The sequence below is a fragment of the Ochotona princeps genome, chromosome 19, assembly GCF_030435755.1.
Source record: "Ochotona princeps isolate mOchPri1 chromosome 19, mOchPri1.hap1, whole genome shotgun sequence".
NCBI lineage: Eukaryota > Metazoa > Chordata > Mammalia > Lagomorpha > Ochotonidae > Ochotona > Ochotona princeps.
Genome location: NC_080850.1, coordinates 15,532,860 through 15,550,946, shown reverse-complemented (window position 1 = coordinate 15,550,946; position 18,087 = coordinate 15,532,860). Strand labels below are relative to the sequence as shown.

The following is an 18,087-nucleotide window of genomic DNA, read 5'->3' as shown; positions in this document are numbered from 1 at the left end:
TGCCGAGCCCCTAAAAATTAATTTCAAAAAAATGTACTAATTACTTATCTGAGAGAGAAAGAAAACAAACACAACACTTTTTTTGGTGGGTGCATGCTCCAAATGTCCTCAGTTGCCAGGGCTGGCCCAGGCTGAGGCGCAGAGGCAGATCACAATTCAGGTGTCCTACCCAGTCCCTTCAGCAACAGCATGCCTCCCCAGCGGCTGCATGAGCAGAAAGCTGGGGTCAGGGGCAGGAGCCAGGAAACCAACAGGGGCAATCCACTAGTGCCTCATCCCAGAGGCCAAGTACCCACTCACAATTTTTACTGGCGGTCCTGGACTATCTCCTCCATGAATGAAAGGGAACTACTGTGTTCAAACTCACAGAAACAGGAGAAAACTCGTGGTTGCCAGAAACCGAGGGAAGCCCTGGGGTTGGCTGTGCAAGGAGTACTGTACCTAATTTTAATAATGAGCAGGTTCTGGAGACGCACTGAACTGAACACCAGTGAACTATATACTTCATGGTATGACAGCATACTTGTGTCATATTTTTTGTTTTCAGTTTTTGTTTGAAAAGCAGAGTTGCGTTAGGAGATTGACTAAATTTCCATCCATTGGTTAACTCCCCAAATGACTACAACAGCTGGAATTGGGCCAGTCTGAATGAACCAGGAGCTCCAGCCAGTCTCCTACATGGGTTAGTGAGTAAAGCTCCTGTCTAAATCACCAGCACCCATCTGGTACCAGTTTAAGTCCCAGCTGCTCAGCTTCCTTCTGATGCACACAGGAAGGCAGAAAACAGCTCCAATGCTCGAGGTCCCTGCACCCACATGAGAGATCCAGAAGAAGCTCCTAGCTGCTGGTTTTAGAAAAGCTCAGCTGAGGCCATTGCGACCAGTTGGGGAGTGAACCAGCAGATGAAGATCTTAAAAAAAAAAAAAACAAAAAAAAACCAGGAAACACATGTAAGGTCCAATTTTGCCTAATAATCATGTCTTCACAACAAATTCATTTCATCACAAGAAATTCCCTAAGGTGCTAGTAGTAAGAAAAGAACGAGAAATACCCTCACCTTCATTTTTGTAACCAACTATCTCATTCCTTACTGAAACACAAATGTCATCCTTCTTTACCCAAAGGACAAAGTTACACATCACCATTATTATCTAAGCTTCTATAGATCCTTGCAGCATTTTAAAGTTGCAGGTTCCACTCTACAAACAGGGTAAGTTGAGGGGATATTCAAGAAAACCCACATTAACTTAAAAACTGCTATCACATTCACCCTAGTTTTTCTTAATTAGTACCCATTTCACAAAGTATTAGAGCACTTAGTGTATGCTAGAAACACCTATTCACATTGGTTACTTGCACAGCCTTCCTGTTACCGGGTCTATTCTACAATTGACAGAACTGAGCACTCCGAGGCCGCGTGAGCAACCCAGCATCAGACAGGAGATCCACTAAGGAAACGGAAGTAGTAATAGATCTAAATGCTCTTTTCTGAATGCTGTAGCAATAGCTTTCAGAACACAGAATTTTAGTTTTCAGAAGATACTAAGCACCAGATTCTCTAGCATATTAGTATTTCAGCAGTGAAATACATTCACAGGGACCCGGTGCGATATCCTAACAGCTAAAGTCCTCGCCTTGCACACACTGAGATCCCATATGGGTGCCAGTTGTACTCCCAGCAGCCCGCTTCCCATCCAGCTCCCTGCTTGTGGCCTGGGAAAGCAGTTGATGAAGACTCAAGGCCTTGGGAACCTGCACCTGAGTGGGAGACCCAGATGAGGCTCCGGGCTTCTGGCTTCTGGCTTTGGATTGGCTCAGTTCCAGCTGTTGCGGTCACTTGGAAAACGAATCAATGGACGGACGATCTTCCTCTTTCTCTCTCTCCTCCTCTCTCTGTATATCTGACTTTCCAATACAAATGAATAAATCTTTATTTTTAAACATTCACATAAAGGATGATTAAAAGAATAACCTTTTTTTTTTAAAGATTTATTTTTTTTTTTTTATTACAAAGTCAGATATCAGAGAGGAGAAGCAGAGAGGAAGATCTTCCATGTGATGATTCACTCCCCAAATGAGCACAACGGCTGGTGCTGCGCCGATCCGATGCCGGGAACCAGGAACCTCCTCCGGGTCTCCCACACGGGTGCAGGGTCCCATTGCTCTGGGCAGTCCTCAACTGCCTTCCCAGGCCACAGGCAGGGAGCTGGATGGGAAGTTGAGCAGCCGGGATTAGAACCGGCGCCCATATGGGATCCCGAGGCATTCAAGGCAAGGACTTTAGCTGCTAGGCCACTGCGCCGGGCCCTAAATAGAATAACCTTATGTCATTTCAGATCAAAAACACAGAAACCAGTCAGTTTTCAGAGCTTTTTGGATTTTGGATTTACATAAACCAAGCTCAACAGAATGGTCATCTTAATTAAATACGAGGGATCCTGGCTCCTGGCTTCAGATCAGCACAGCTCCGACTATTGCTGCTACTTGGGGAGTGAATCAGCTGACGGAAGATCTTCCTCTCTGTCTCTCCTCCTCTCTGTATATCTGACTTTGTAATAGAATAAATAAATCTTTAAAAAAATTAAATATGAACGTACTGAAGTGTTTATGCCAATTAACTAGGATCCTGGGTCCTGGCTACCCATATGGGAGACCCAGTACAATTCCTGGCTTGCTGCTTTGGCCTGGCCCAGCCTGGTCACTCAAAGCATCTGCAGAGCGAACCACTGCAATGAAGATCTCTCTGCCACGGGGCCTCACAAAGAAGTAATGAAACACAGCCCTCCTTCCAGAGTACTTGTGTTTGAGTACCAGCTCAACCCCAGCTTGCTACTAAAGTGAACCCTGGGAGGATGCAGATGACAGCCAAAGTATTCAGGTCCCTGCCATCCACACTAGGAGGGCCAGAGTTAGTTCTAGGCTCCTAGCTTTGGCTTGGGCCAGCCCTGGCTACTGCAGGCATGTGGGAAGTCGAACAACCTGTGGGAGTTATACTTCTATCTCTAGCCAACAAACAGATGATAAATTGTTGTTCAAATTATTTAATAATAAATGGGCAGTCTAGAGAGCACCATTCTGACCACAAAATTTGCACTCAACGGTAGCAGTTTGGCATAGCAGTGAAGAGACCTCTGGGGACCCTAAAAATCATGTGTTGGCATACCCACATTCAAATCTCTGTGCCAGCTTCCCACTGAGGCATGCTCTGGCGAAAGCATGAGTTCGCGCTCAAGTTCCTGAGTGACTGCCACCCACATGGCAGACCCAGAGTCCCTAGCTCCCAACATCATCCTGAACCAACCTTGGCTTACAGGGCATCTGTAAGTCTGTCAACAGATCTGTCTTTCAAGTAAATCAATTTGAGGGAAAAAAATTTTCCTTACCATGTAAAAGTTTATCCATTGTATTTTTATGAAATGAGTAAATCTGAAAGGTGAAACAGCCTAATAATAAGAATTTAGAGTTCAAGCTCCTAACTACATATCTTGCAATCCTCTAAAGTTCTTACTTATCAGTTCAGATGAGTTAGGCTTCAAGGCCCCATGATGTGTACATGAGCTGAACAGGATGTGGGACAGATTGGATCAATCCACTGCACATGCTGGCAGGCACAGAAACCAGGCCTTGGGGCCACCCCAGTGACTTACTGGGGGTTCCTCTGACTGGCTTGTAGCTCCTGATGATGTATGTGGGGGCCGAGGGTATGGAGGGCAGGGTTGGGCTGGACTGCAGCACCCACTGGTTTGCATAAGAGACAGGTCTGGAGACAGATCTGACCTAGCAATTGCAACTACCAATGTGGATGTTGGCTGATATGGGAGACAGAACGAGCCAGATCCAGTACAGGCAGGTGCACATGTGACAGGTCTGAGATCACCAGACGGCATTTATGTGGGAACTGCCTCCAACTAAACCACTGGACTCTGAACTCCAACCATGGGGAGAATGGCAAGACCTGTGGTCTGACAATGAAGTGAATGTCAAAACTGGCTTCAGTGGCTTAAAGCAGTAGTCGGCAAACCCAGATGCACATGCAGGAAATGGCAGTCCATTGGAGCCTGTGGAGGCCACCTGATACCATAACAGAGAAAGGCGGGCAGAACAAATCGGTCAACTATCCCACTGAAGCACGACAGCAAATTTCTGGGCTTATGTAGACTCAGAGGTGGACTATGTTACCAATGCAACTTGAAATGATATCCTCATCCTTGGTTCTGCGAGACCAACAGCATCTCAGAACTATCAAACCACTTAAACAGAACCCTTGGAGCATGCTCCACATCGGGGACCTTGGGATGACATCAGGGGACCATTCCCCATCCCTGGGTACTGAGGCAGCTGGAAGGCTGGGTGTGGCTTCTCCCCATTTCCCCAGATACAGATACAAAGACACCTTTGGAAACAAAGATCTCGCCCACTTTCTCCTGATCCTCAACTCTTTCCACCCTAATCACCTATGTAAACATCAAAAACAAAATTTTTCAAAAATTTTTTTTCATTTCATTAATAAAATGACTAAAAAAATTTTTTAAGATGGCCCAAGTCCTTGGGCCCCTGCACTCAGAGACCCGGAAAAAGCTCCTGGCTCCTGGCTTTGGACCAGCTTCCAATGCCAGCTACTGCGGCCACTGGGGAGTGAACCAGTGGATGGAAGATCTCTTTGCTTCTCCCCATATATCAGTCTTTCAAATAATGATAGAACACAGTTAAGTAGATTAATAGGATGAGGTTCTTCTCAAATCTTAGAAAATTACCATCCAAAAACGAAATCTGAAAATGCCTGCCAGTATTTCACTGCAGTACCCCTGACAGGCACAAGATCTGGGCAAGTGGAGACGCGAGGGTGGACTCCGTCAGCCAGTGGATTCTGAGATCTCATCGTGCTTGGAATGGAGAGACTGGCAGCAATTCATAACAGTTGAACTATCAAAACCACTTGAGCAGTGCCCTCAGAGCATGCCCCACATCGGGAACCCTGGGATGGTTGGAAGGGTGGGTGTGGCTTCTCCCTTTAGCTCTCCCCTTTTCCCAGATACTGGAAGGAAAAAAGAGAATGTAGAAACAGTGGTCTTACCCACTTTCCTGTAGACCTTGACCCTTTGCCCCCTAATCAGCTATGTAAAGATCATCAAAATAAAAGCATAAAAAATAACTAGAAAAAAAGATCTGGGCCTGGGAGGATGCCTCCAGGGGAACTGTATGTGAGCACTCCCCTGCAGGGCTGCAGCTCTAAGAGGTTAGCATGAAAACCAGGGCTGGGGTTGAAGTGGGCTTATCTAAACTGCAGCAGCCATGGTTGCGCACAAGAGCCAAAAAAGATGCAAGATGGACCAGGTTAGGCCACAGCACAAGCCAAACCTGGGGCTGGGAGCATGCCTGGTGAGGATGTCGGGGGTCACCCTGACAAGGTCGTTGTACCCACTGATATACATGAAGACCGAGCCTGTGGCGGGCTGGACTGAGCTAGGCTACAGTACCCATCAGTTCATGTGAGCTGGGGCTGGGGACAGAATTAACCAGGCAGCTGAATCCACTAGTAAATGCATTGGCTGGTGCAGCTAACAGACTAAACCTGAACCTGTGGGCCCGGCGGCGTGGGCTAGCGGCTAAAAGTCCTCACCTTGAACAAGCCAGGATCCCATATGGTCGCCGGTTATAGTTCCGGCAGCTCCACTTCCCATCCAGCTCCCTGCTTGTGACCTGGGAAAGCAGGCAAGGACAGCCCAGAGCATTGAGACCCTGCATCTGCATGGGAGACCTGGAAGAAGTTCCAGGTTCCTGGCTTTGGATCGGCACAGCACCTGCCGTTGCACTCACTTGGGGAATGAATCATCGGATGGAAGATCCTCCTCTCTGTCTCTCCTCCTCTCTGTTTATCTGACTTTGTAATAAAAAAAATTAATAGGGCCCAGAAGCATGGCCTAGCGGCTAAAGTCCTCACCTTGAATGCCCCGGGATCCCATATTGGCGCCAGTGCTAATCCCAGCAGCTCCACTTCCCATCCAGCTCCCTGCTTGTGGCCTGGGAAAGCAGTTGAGGACGGCCCAAAGCTTTGGGATCCTGCACCCGCGTGAGAAACCCAGAAGATGTTCCTGGTACCAGGCACAGCACCAGCTGTTGCACTCACGTGGGGAGTGAATCATCGGATGGAAGGTCTTCCTCTGTCTCTCCTCCTCTCTGTATATCTGACTTTGTAATAAAAATAAATAAATCTTTAAAATAAATAAATAAATAAATAAATCTTTAGGAAAAAAAAATCTGAACCTGTGTTAGCGGGCACTCATAAGAGAAAAGTCACCCCAGGTTAGGTTTCTTCGGCGACTCCCCAACTAGACCGCTAGACTCAAATCCTGGCCACAGGAAAGGTAATCCGACCTTGGAATGCACATACTGGGACAGGGCCTCCTCCCTTGCTGATCTCTGTGCAGGGGACAGCATGCACGTCCAGGTACACACAGGAGATATAAAAGCCAGCTCTCTGGGCCAGCAGAGGACATGGAGTTCCTTGTCCGAAGATGGGAAGCAGAATGGGTTAGACCACTCTCTTTGCCAAACTGTGCAGCATGTTCCTGGGTCCATGGATGCACGAAGGTGGACTCGGTCAGCCAACAGACCTTGGTGAAACAAAGCTGACAACACCTCTGAACTACCAAAGTCACTCCAGTAACACCCTCGGAACACTTCTCCACATTGCTCTAACAGGTCATGAAACATCGCTGGGTGCTGATATAAACAGCAATAGTTAAACCACATCCCATAATGTGGATATAGGAGAAAAAAACTGAAACATTTGTCCCACCCACCTTTATCCATATCTCAAACCTCTCTACCTGAATTGCAGGCTATATGGGCAAGCACCACTCTCAACTGTATAAACAATATTAAAAATAATTTTAAAAGAATATGCTTGCCAATATCTGCCATATAATTTTAGGCAATTTACTTCATTTCTGAGCCCCAGTGTCAATCTGAAATGGAAATCATTATTTTACTCTGGAAAATCCAGAAAAGTAAAACAATGTATACAAACTAGTTGATACTGGGTCTAGCGCTGAAATCAGAAAACACAGCAGCCTCATTAAGTATAGAAACTAAAGTTGGGGATCAAGGCTGCAGCGTAACCGGCCAATCCATGCTTGCAGCACTGGATCCCACAGGGGCACCAGCTCGTGCCCCAGCTGCTCCACTTCTAATCCATTCCGGGTATGGCAGAGGATAGCCCAAGGCTTGGGCTCCCAGGTTGGTCCAGCTCTGGCTATTGCAGCCACTTGAGGAGTGAACCAACAGCAGATGAAGATCTCTGTCTCTCCTCCTCTCTCCTTTCTCTAACTGACATGCAAGCAAAAATAAATAAAAAAATGAAAAAGGAAAAGTTTGGAAGCATGACTGACTACTAAAATTAGCAATAAACTTCCAGCACTGGGCATTCTCACCAAGCTGAGGCTGGATGAGCAAGCTTATGTGAAAATAAGAGAAAGGCTGAGTACATATCACATGTAAGTATGATACTGCGAGATGTGGAGGAAACTAGGACTACCAATTACACTGATGAAGAGACATGAAAACATACACAAATCTGGAGCCCCGCGCGATAACATAGTGCTTAAAGTCCTCGCCTTGCCTGCGCCAGTTCTAATCCCGGCGGCCCTGCTCCCCATCCAGCTCCCTGCTTGTGGCCTGGGAAAGCAACTGAGGACGGCCCAAAGCATTGGGACCCTGCACCTGTGTGGGAGACCTGGAAGAGCTCCTGGCTTCAGACTGGCTCAGCTCCAGCCGTTGCGGTCACTAGGGGAGTGAACCATCAGACAGAAGATCTTCTTCTCTGCCTCTCCTCCTCTGTATATCCGCCTTTCCAATGAAAAAATAAATAAATAAATGATACACAAATCAAACAGAATGTTCCAGTGCTCTATGTCCAGACAGATGGTACTGTGCTGCTTGCCCCTCCATCGAGTTGGCAGAAACAAAATGACATTTTTCCCCAGACCTTCCAATAAATGTGGTTACCAAGATGGGGCGGGGGGAAGAGGAGAACAATCTGGAAGCCTTCTCGGTGCAAACGTAGGAAGGGTAAAACTAAGCATTATACAGAATCTAAGTCCTCAAAGACTTAAGAAACCAGCCAAGCTATAATTAAGTGGACTGTGTCAAACTGGTTCAAGAGGAAAGAGATCAAAATTATTACCTATTTAAACTTGGAGCACACAAAAAACTTAAGAAAACATTTGTAAGCTAAATTACCAGTTCTGCAGTGACGATCTAAACCTGCCACCCAAGCTGCCCATCGCCCACTTGTTGCAGAGTCTGCGATTACATCCAATTCTAAACCATCCTCAATAAAGTGGGACAAGCTCATCATTCGGCTCAGCAGGTAAGCCAGCAGTTAGCTTAGAGGGTGACCCCAAAATGAGGGATCCAAATGGGATTCTAGCTTCCTGACTGACCTGATTCAAGGCCACCTGCTATATGAGCATTTGGGGAGTAAATAAGTAAATGAAAAATCACTACTCTGCCTTCAAAATAGTAAAAATATTTTTAAATAGGAAATTTTACCATTCTGTTTCAGAAAAATCAGTGGTCTCCAAAGGTGAACCAAGAATCACCCACATTTATTTGCTATTTAAAAGGTACATTGGGGGCCCGGCGGCGTGGCCTAGCAGCTAAAGTCCTCGCCTTGAAAGCCCCGGGATCCCATATGGGCGCCGGTTCTAATCCCGGCAGCTCCACTTCCCATCCAGCTCCCTGCTTGTGGCCTGGGAAAGCAGTTGAAGACGGCCCAATGCATTGGGACACTGCACCCGCGTGGGAGACCCGGAAGAGGTTCCTGGTTCCCGGCATCGGATCAGCGGGCATCGGATCGGCATGCATCGGCCCGTTGCGGCTCACTTGGGGAGTGAATCATCGGAAGGAAGATCTTCCTCTCTGTCTCTCCTCCTCTGTGTATATCTGGCTGTAATAAAAATGAATAAATCTTTAAAAAAAAAAATGTACACTGGGGTGGACCTCAGGAAATTAGGTACATATGTTTTGAGGATCACAGCCCAAAAACATTTGGCAAAAACATAAAACATTCTATATCAAATCCATTCAAAATAAAATTTAGCCACTACTTACATTAAGATCTGCCAGCAAGTTTCTGTTCTACCATTTATTTGTGTCCAAATTAATTCAGGAATTTATGAAGAACTGTATAAATATTAAGAAAAAGATCATGCCTTTCATAGGCCCAAATTATTAAGAACATCTTTCATGTATCAGTACACATTTAACTGGCCATGGCAATTGTAGTAAGTACACAACATACAAACTTCTAAATCTCTCCCACAGAAAGTCCATCTTGGGAAGATCAGACCAGTTCCGATTAGGGACTGACATGATGGCTCTAATAGCTAATCGTCAACCTCCAAGTGCCAGGATCCCTTATGGGTACAGATTCGTGTACTGCCTACTTAACCTCCTATCCAGCTCCTGCTTGTGGTCTGGGAAAGCAGTCGAGGATGGTCCAAAGCCTTTGGACCCAGCACCCTCATGGCAGAACCAAGAGGCTCCTGCCTCCTGACTGGCTCAGCTCCAGCAGTTGCAGCCATTTGGAGAGCGACCCAAGATATAGAAGATCTTTCTGTCTCTTCTCTCTGCAAATATGCCTTTCCAAGAAAAGTAAACATGTCTTTAATTTCAAACTGTAATGACTCAGGTCTTACTAAAATGTAAAAGGCTGAAAATTAACCTCATTGCAAATCCCAAGACCAATAAAACTTGCCATGCACAGTTCTTGCACATCAAGTTTACCCAGCATAGAAATCCTACTTTACACATGCTATTCTTAAAACCATGTTACAGAATTCTTACATTCAGATTTAAACCAAGTTTTTATGCTCATAAACAAATAACCTTCCTAAAAGATAAATTTCAGGTTAGTGAATCACAGAGGAAATGATTACTCTCAACACAGTACAGTTATGGGCAACCTACAGTCGTCAGGGCCAGAAAGTGATTGGTACTTGCCTCCTTGCTATTCTAATATAAGAACGCTTATTAACACATCTTGGCTCATTAGCACCATAATCACCAAAACACATTTGTTCTAAATATGTACAACTCAGCACAATCATTCAAGAATACTACTTGGAGGCCTGAATTCTCAACCCGGATGCTGTAGTATAAGCTACTGATGCCACTACTCACTGCTGCACCAGAATGGCTGTATTTTTTTCCCACCAAAAGTAGAGCTATTGCACCATACGTTTCAAGGTCTCTGCAAAGAAAAGAAATCATTGTCTAGGTTTGTATTTCCTTCAAAAAAAAAAAAAAAAAAGGTAAATTTCCCATGGAAATCTCAATTCTTAACAATACTACCCATGTCCAAACATTATGCAGTATTTCTAAAAAGGTCAATCCAGATAGTACTACCGCTTTTAATATGCATATACCCCAAATTTCCAAAAAGTATTTTCTATATATAACCACATTAGGATTCCTTAATTCAGATCACAATAAATATAATTCAGAAGGATATTCAATATTTCAACTTATAAAGCTGCTTGTCAAGGTGTGGAGAAGAATGGAGAATTTGCATAATCCCCTGTACAGGGAGACACAGCTGGCCCTCAGCCAACAGCATCCCTCAGGTAAGGATTAAGACTGAGACACTACCAATTTAGTAGCCCTAGGCTGATGGATATACAGACAAGCTTGACTGGTTCCACTTTTCTGGGATTGGAATTACTAAACAGATGTTTAAGGAAGAGGTCTGAATGTTTGTAAGCAAGTAAGATATAGCCATAATCATTTCTACTAATGCAAAACAAGAGAAGCTTTCAAAAGAAGCCCCGAGAAGCCTACAGTTGTAGCTAAAGTAAAAGAAGCTATTTTAAGATATGGAAATGTGTGGGACGGTACTGGGAGAAAACGGGGGAGGGATATCCAGCACACAGCATTTATTAAAAAAAAGAAAAAAGCAGCAGCAGTAAAGTTTCATCTAAACAACTGTGAGGGAATAAAATTAAGAGCCAAATTGCAGATTGCACTGTGGCACAGCACTTCTGCTACCACCTGGGCAAAGGAATCTCAGAGCCCATAGTGCCCATAGTGCACGTTATTAGAGTCTCCAAACATGTGGCTCCCTGTCCACACTCAGACTCGCACTGTGTCCCAGCCACAAGCTTCAGCCTTGCCTGGTGTTGGCTGTGCAGTCACTTGGAGACAGCTCCATTTCTGTCACTATGCCTTTCAATGAACTAAATTTTTAAAAGACAAATCAACCAACTGCCCATGTTACCACTCTTGAGATGTTACTGAGGCAGCTTGTGATGTTAAATACTGACACCAACCAGGTATCTTATATGCATGAATTGTTCCTACTATTTTCACTATATAGTGTAAGTTCTCATCTTTTCACACATCTATACTGAAATACTTACAGATAAACTGATTTAAGGCAATTTAATAGGGGCAGTTACATGATGTAGTCAAGTTTGGCCAACAGTTGACAGATGTTGAAAAGAGCCCATATACTCATGTTCATTTCCCATAACACATTCAACAAAAAGTATCATACAAGCACCAATTTATTTCTGCCCACAATAATCATTAAGACAGCTTAGCAACCTGAAGGGATGCTTACTATGTATCAGTTATAAAAGCATATGGCAGGCAAGGAGGTATAGCAGGGTTAAGCCAGCACTTGGGACACCAAACTGCCCGTTTGCAGCTCCCTGCTAATGCATCGTAAGAGCCAGCAGATGGTACCTGTGCTACTCACCTGGCAGCCCTACACGGAGTAAGAGCTCCTGGCTTCAAGTGGACCCAGGCCTGGCTGCTATGCACATCTGGGGAGTTAGTAAGCTCTATTTCTTCATCTTTCTTTTTTTAAAAAACACTGGAAAAGCACATTTACGGAGAGGAAAAGTGGGTAAGAGCTTCCTCCACAGGTTCACTCCCCAAATGGATACAATGTCAGAGTTGGGTGAGTGGGAGGCAGGAGCTGTCTTCCACAGCTTTGGGCCATCCTGCAGGGTTTTCTCAGGCCACAAGCAGGCAGCTGCAAACACGCACTGGTGCCCATATGGGATTCTGGCACTTGCAGGCAGAGGATTAGCCAGGTCTGTCACGACACCAGCCAGTCTTTCAAGTAAGTGAAAGTAGCACACATTTAAAAAAATTTTTGAAACAGTATAGGAGAATAAAAAACCGCAAATGAATTTAAGACTGATTATACTTACTTAATGCCATTACTAGGCACTGTTCATGAGCTGGAGAATAAGCAAATAAACTGAAAAGGGGGTATAAAAGTGTATTAAAGTCGGTATAAAAGCATAGGAGTCGGGGCCAGCACACTATACTCCTGCAGCAGCACCAGCATCCCATATAGGCACCAGTTTGAGTCCTGGCTGCTCCATTTCTGTTAAAGCTCCCTGTCTCTGCCCAGCAAAGCAGCAGAAGCTAGCCCAAGTCCTTGGGCCTCTGCACCCATGTAGGGAACCCAGAAGAAACTCCTAGCTTTGGATTGCCCCAACTCCAGCCATTGCAGTCACTTGGGAAGCAAATCAGAGGAGAGAAGTCGTCTGTCTTTCCTCTAACTGCTCTTCCAATAAAAATAAAATCTCTGGGCCTAGCACGATGGCTTAGTGGCTAAAGTTATCGCCTTGCATGCACCAGAATCCCATATGGGTGCAGGTTCATATCCCAGCGGCCCCACTTCCCCTCCCTGCTTGTGGCCTGGAAAAGCAGTCGAGGACAGCCCAGGGCTTTGGGACCCTGCACCAGCGAGGGAGACCTGGATGCTGCTCCAGGATCCTGACTTCAGATCAGCATAGCACCAGCTTTTGCAGCCTCTTGGGGAGTGAATCAGTGGATGGATGATCTTCCTCTCCATCTCTCCTCCTCTCTGTATATCTGACTTTGCAATAATAATAAATAAATCTTTAAAAATACATATATATATATATATACATTTTTTTAAAGATTTTATTATTATTATTGGAAAGCCAGATATACAGAGAGGAAGAGAGAGAGGAAGATCTTCCATCCGATGTTTCACTCCCCAAGTGAGCCGCAACGGGCCGGTACGCGCCAATCCGATGCCGGGACCAGGAACCTCTTCCAGGTCTCCCACGCGAGTGCAGGGTCTCAAAGCTTTGGGCCATCCTCAACTGCTTTCCCAGGCCACAAGCAGGGAGCTGGATGGGAAGTGGAGCTGCCAGGATTAGAACCGGCGCCCATATGGGATCCCGGGGCTTTCAAGGTGAGGACTTTAGCTGCTAGGCCATGCCGCCGGCCCAAAAAATACATATATTTTTAAAAAGTGGAGGAGCAAGGAAAAATACATGCCTTACCTAAACACATTCAGTTTCTAACAAGTGCAATGCTAAACAGAGAAATCTGCTTTTCACCAGATACTCATAATATTGGGGCCAGTGTTGTGGTGTAGCAAATGTAGCTGCTTCACTTCCAATCCAGCTCCCTGCTAACAGCCCGAAGAAAGCAAAAGATAATCCAAGTCTGGGGTCCTTGTCATCTGAGTGGGAGACCTGAAATAAGCTCCTGGCTCCTGGCTTCCCTGACTCAACTCTGGCTCTTGCAGTCCCTGGAGCGTGAAACAGTGAATGGAAGACTCCCACCCCGCACAGTCTCTCCCTCTCTCTGTAACTCCAACTTTTAAATAAATAAACCTTGAAAAAAAAAATCCTCATTTTAAGGTGACCATATCATTTATTAGGCAAAGCAAGAAGATAAAAGTAGAGCAACAAAACCAGGATAATACAGGAACAAGCCACATGTTCACTCCATTCACTTAACACACCGCTTAAGGATAGGGATTCTTCTGAAAAGGGCATCATTAGTCAATCTGGTTGCTGTGCAATCAGAGTGAACTCAAACTAAGATGGCCACATCATCATCACTAGGCAACACAATCCCTCTGGATAGCAAATCATCTTTCCTGACCAAAAAAAAAATATATATATATTATATAGCATGTAGTGTGTTCTTTGTGTTTAAGTCAACTGCCCAAAGCCAGACAAATGAGCTTCCTAACACCTGAAGAAAATAGTCTAGAGGGGCACAATGGTTGGCTCAAAGATAGCATTAACAGAGACCAGGCCTGCTCAACAACCTACTTACTCTGCAGGGGCAGGCAGCTGACACAGCAGTTAAGGCCCCGTGGCACATCCTAGCCCAATGCACACCTCCACTACTCGGCTACTGCTTGCCGCCTCTAGGGCACCCTGGCCCAGCCTTGGCTTTTTTGGCTATTTGAATAAACCAGCAGATGGAAGATCTTTGTCTCTGATTTTCACATGATGAAAATACATTAAAATTTTTAAAATAATTTACTTAATCCTGGTTTCTATTCCTTTTTGTGTCATGCTCCTTTTCACCAAAAAAAAAATCTTAAAAATTTCTTCAACCCAATGAGAAAAAAATACAGAATTTCAATGTTTACAAAAGTAGCTTCTTAACCAACCACATATACACTGAACTCTATGCTGTAGGATCACGCATCTTTTTCACACAGTGAACAAATTTTTAACTTCAAAAGGCATTGATAGATATTAGGGCCGGCGGCGTGGCCTAGCGGCTAAAGTCCTCGCCCTGAACGAGCTGGGATCCCATATGGGCACCAGTTCTAATCCCACCAGCTCCACTTCCCATCCAGCTCCCTGCTTGTGGCCTAGGAAAGCAGTAGAAGATGGGCCAAAGCCTTGGGACCCTGTACCCACGTGGGAGACATTGAAACAAGCTCCTGGCTCCGAATGGGCTCAGCTCTGGCTGTTGCAGCTTTCTGGGGAGTGAATCAGTAGAAGCAAGATCTTTTTGTCTCTTTCTTTGTACATCTACCTTTCAATTAAAAAAAAAAAAAAAATCAGTGTTGACTCCAACATACATATAGTATATACAGTATTTTCCTACATACGTACTATATAGGTACTCAATTTGAGAAACAAAAAACTAAAATCTTCCACTCAACTTTTTTTTTTAATGGAAGTAGAAAACATAGGTTTTTAAGAATTGAATAACCCCACATTTGAACAGCTAACTGGCCAAATTAAATAAACTTCAATTCCCTCCCATAGAGAAGAAAGATGCCTTCAGAGTTACAAAGATTGCTCTGGTACAATGCCTGACATACTACAGGTATTCAATAGAAAGCTCTTCATATTTTTACCTACAGGTTTAATTCAGGGACCAATCCAATCAAGATACAAATTACTTTTAAAGTAACTCATGAGTACAACAAAGTGGTAGCCTTGACCACGCCTATAAAAAGTATCTCTTGGATCCATCTCTTAACCCTGAACCTGAATATGAAATAATGCAATCAATAAGCAGACAGCAACTGGCAGGTCAGTTTTTCCATATCATGTTATGAAAATGGAAAATTCAACTAATTAATCAGTGGTCCAGTAACATTTCCTTGAACAGCTAAATGTTAGAGCCACAATACTTTTCCTTCCTCCCCATTTCTGTGTATCTCCCACTCAGGACAGAATAGGAAGTATGTCCCTCAAAACCTAGGCCGCCTGATACAGATGCAGTCACCGCATCCATGACAAGTTGTTACAGCGCCCTGCTGTATGAGCCTTTCACTCAGACATTCGGATGCAAGTGGTTCATATTAGGAATAGCTCCTAGTGCTGCAAGAACTGTTAGCAAAACTGATCAAAGCATGAACTTGCAATTCTCAGCCAAAAAAATAACTCAAAACAGGAAATTACTATTATGTATGCCAATTCCAAACAACTTACCTTTTTGCACCTTCCTTTTGCAGATTTGAAATCCAGATTCTCCTACAGTCACTGGCAGTCTTTTCTGTTTGATCCAATAGCACACTACTGAAGCCCCTCTCTAACACAGCAAGGGAAAACATACTAGCCTTGCTCTCTTTTTTAAATATCTATTTTTATTGGAATCGGAGGTCTACAGAGAGGAGAGACAGGTCCTCCATCCGCTGGTTCACTCCCCAAATGGCCGCAATGGCTGGGGCGGAGCAGATCCGAAGCCAGGAGCCAGTAGCCTCTTCTAGGGCTCCATTGTTTTCCCAGGCCACAAGCAGGGAGCTGGATGGGAAGTGGAGCAGCCAAGGCGTGAACCGGCATTGGAGGTGGGGAATTAACCAACTGAGCAAGCTTGCCACCCCGCGTTACTCTGCTTTCTAACTACAAAAACCAAAGCGCACACGTTAGAACCCAAAATTTTAAAACAACGAACTTAAAACACCAAGTAACCGTAAAGGCTTCCCATCTTTTCCACCCAGACAACATTCTTTAAATGTCTTTTTGCTGGACGGGAAAAGATGTGCACCTTGATGGCAGGGGCAGCAGCTAAGAGCACAAGGTACTAAACAAGCTACTTCCGAACAGGTGAAAACTACCAGCGTGTGTGCTGTTGCAGGAAACAGAAGGGAGAGCCGTGAATAGGAGTCTCTGCACTTCATATCTGCAAAAGAAGAAAATAGAAAGGTTAACTCGAGCCTAGATTGGAATAGATTCTCTTCTTTTCCTACTTAAAGAGGGCCTCTCTGTCAATATCAAACGATGAAAATGTAGTGGAGATGCTTTGCAGGTGAACTCAACTTTTTTCACCCTGAGTACATTTAGAACTGTACCTGTAGTACTCATTGGAGGATGTTTAGGCAAACGACCTTGACAGTAAGGGTTAGAAGTGTATGATCTCTTTTTCAACGCTATCATTCAAATGAGCAAAACATATTTCTCTACTGAAACAGTTGAGGGGAATCCATGACAGTAAGAACATTCAAAAGCTTCATATTAACTCAGGCTCCTCCACCTGTAACGCGTAACAGGTAGCCTTTCAGGCACCCTAAAGCTTAACACACCCCATTTCTCCAGCCTCGCTAAAGTTAAAGGCTTACACTAGGACAAATCGACAAGTGGCCTCTCACAATCTCCCCAAACCCCACCCCGCCGGCTAGCACCCTGTTCACTACAAGAGGAGAAAAAAATTCCATCTGCCTTTTCCATCAGCCCACCCGCCTCAACAAGGGGGAGCCGGGATGAAGTAGCAGGAGCCTGGGAGTGGGAGAATAGATCCGCACGCCCATCTACACCGCGCCAAGCCCCCACAGCTCTGCACACCTGCCCTGCCTGGCGCCCACCTGGGGCAGGCGCCGCCCTCTCCGGGTCTCTCGTGTCTGCCCCACTGGGAGCGCGCGCCACGCGCCGGGCAGGACTGGAGGGTCCAGGGGGCTGCCCGGGTTCGCTGCCTTTCCCTGGGGACCCGGGCGCCCCCGGGGTGCGCTGGGGGAGGGAGCGGTACCTTTTGGACAGATCCATGAGAACCCCGGAGAAGAGCTTTTCCCCGAGGCGGAACGACACCACGAGCGCGTCCTCAATGATGTGGTCCAGCGTGACCCGCACCTCTGAGCCCGGAATCAGTTGCGACACCGCCGAGTCCCCGCCCGCCGGCGGCAGCAGCCCCGGGGCTGCAGGCTGGGACAGCGGCGTCTCCTCGCGCTCGTCCGGAGACCGGGGCCGCTCCGGCGGCTGTGCTGGGGGAGAGGGTGGAAGGTCGGGTCCTTCGCGAGGCGCAGCTGCCTCTGGCTCCGCCACCCGGACGGGCAGCTTCTCCTCAGCCTCCAGCTCTGGCCCCGCTGCCTCGGGGCTGCGGGCGAGTTCCCCTGGCGGCGGCGGCGGAGGCGGGAGCGGTGGGTCGTCGGCCTGAGGAGCGGACTGCTGCCCGTCCGCCTCGCCGTCCGGCACGGACGCTTCAGTAGCGGTGATCGGGAGGGGGTCAGTGCCGGCCTCGCTGCCGGGGATGGGCTCCATCTCCGGCTCGGCCTCGCCGGCGCCCCCCTCCCCGGGGGACGCTGCAGTCGCTGCCGCCTCTGCAGCCACAGCCGCCATTTTCTTCCTAGCTTCTCCCTCCTCCAACTCCGGCTGCAGCTGCGGCGGCGGCGCTGCTTGCTTCCCTAGGCCTTCCCCTCCCTCCCGCGAACACTTTTGTCCCGCCCTTTCCCTGATGCCCGTTATTGGCACCGCGCCATTGGTCCCAGCCTACACCCATCCCGCGCCTGCGATAGTCCATTGGCCAGGCATGGACGTCTATCATCCAATCAGTCCCACCCTC

At 46.4% G+C, this 18,087-nt stretch overlaps 1 protein-coding gene across 6 annotated transcripts in view; it reads right to left on the bottom strand.

The window, feature by feature from the left end:
- Window positions 1-17,955, bottom strand: part of LOC101522559 (PWWP domain-containing protein 2A) — a 51,646-nt gene extending 33,691 nt beyond the window's left edge. For 4 of the 6 annotated variants that reach the window (XR_009247147.1, XR_009247148.1, XM_058677345.1 and 1 more), the window contains exon 1: window positions 17,278-17,955. Coding sequence is in view for 3 of the 6 variants with exons in the window: in XM_058677345.1 (XP_058533328.1) it covers window positions 17,278-17,864 (587 nt within the window). In the remaining 3 variants the exon portion in view is untranslated. Of the gene's footprint in view, window positions 1-10,185; window positions 10,256-15,746; window positions 15,882-17,277 lie in introns of those variants that run through there. The other 2 variants (XM_058677344.1, XM_058677343.1) reach the window with 2 other exon arrangements.
- Between the last annotated feature and the right edge of the window lie 132 nt (window positions 17,956-18,087).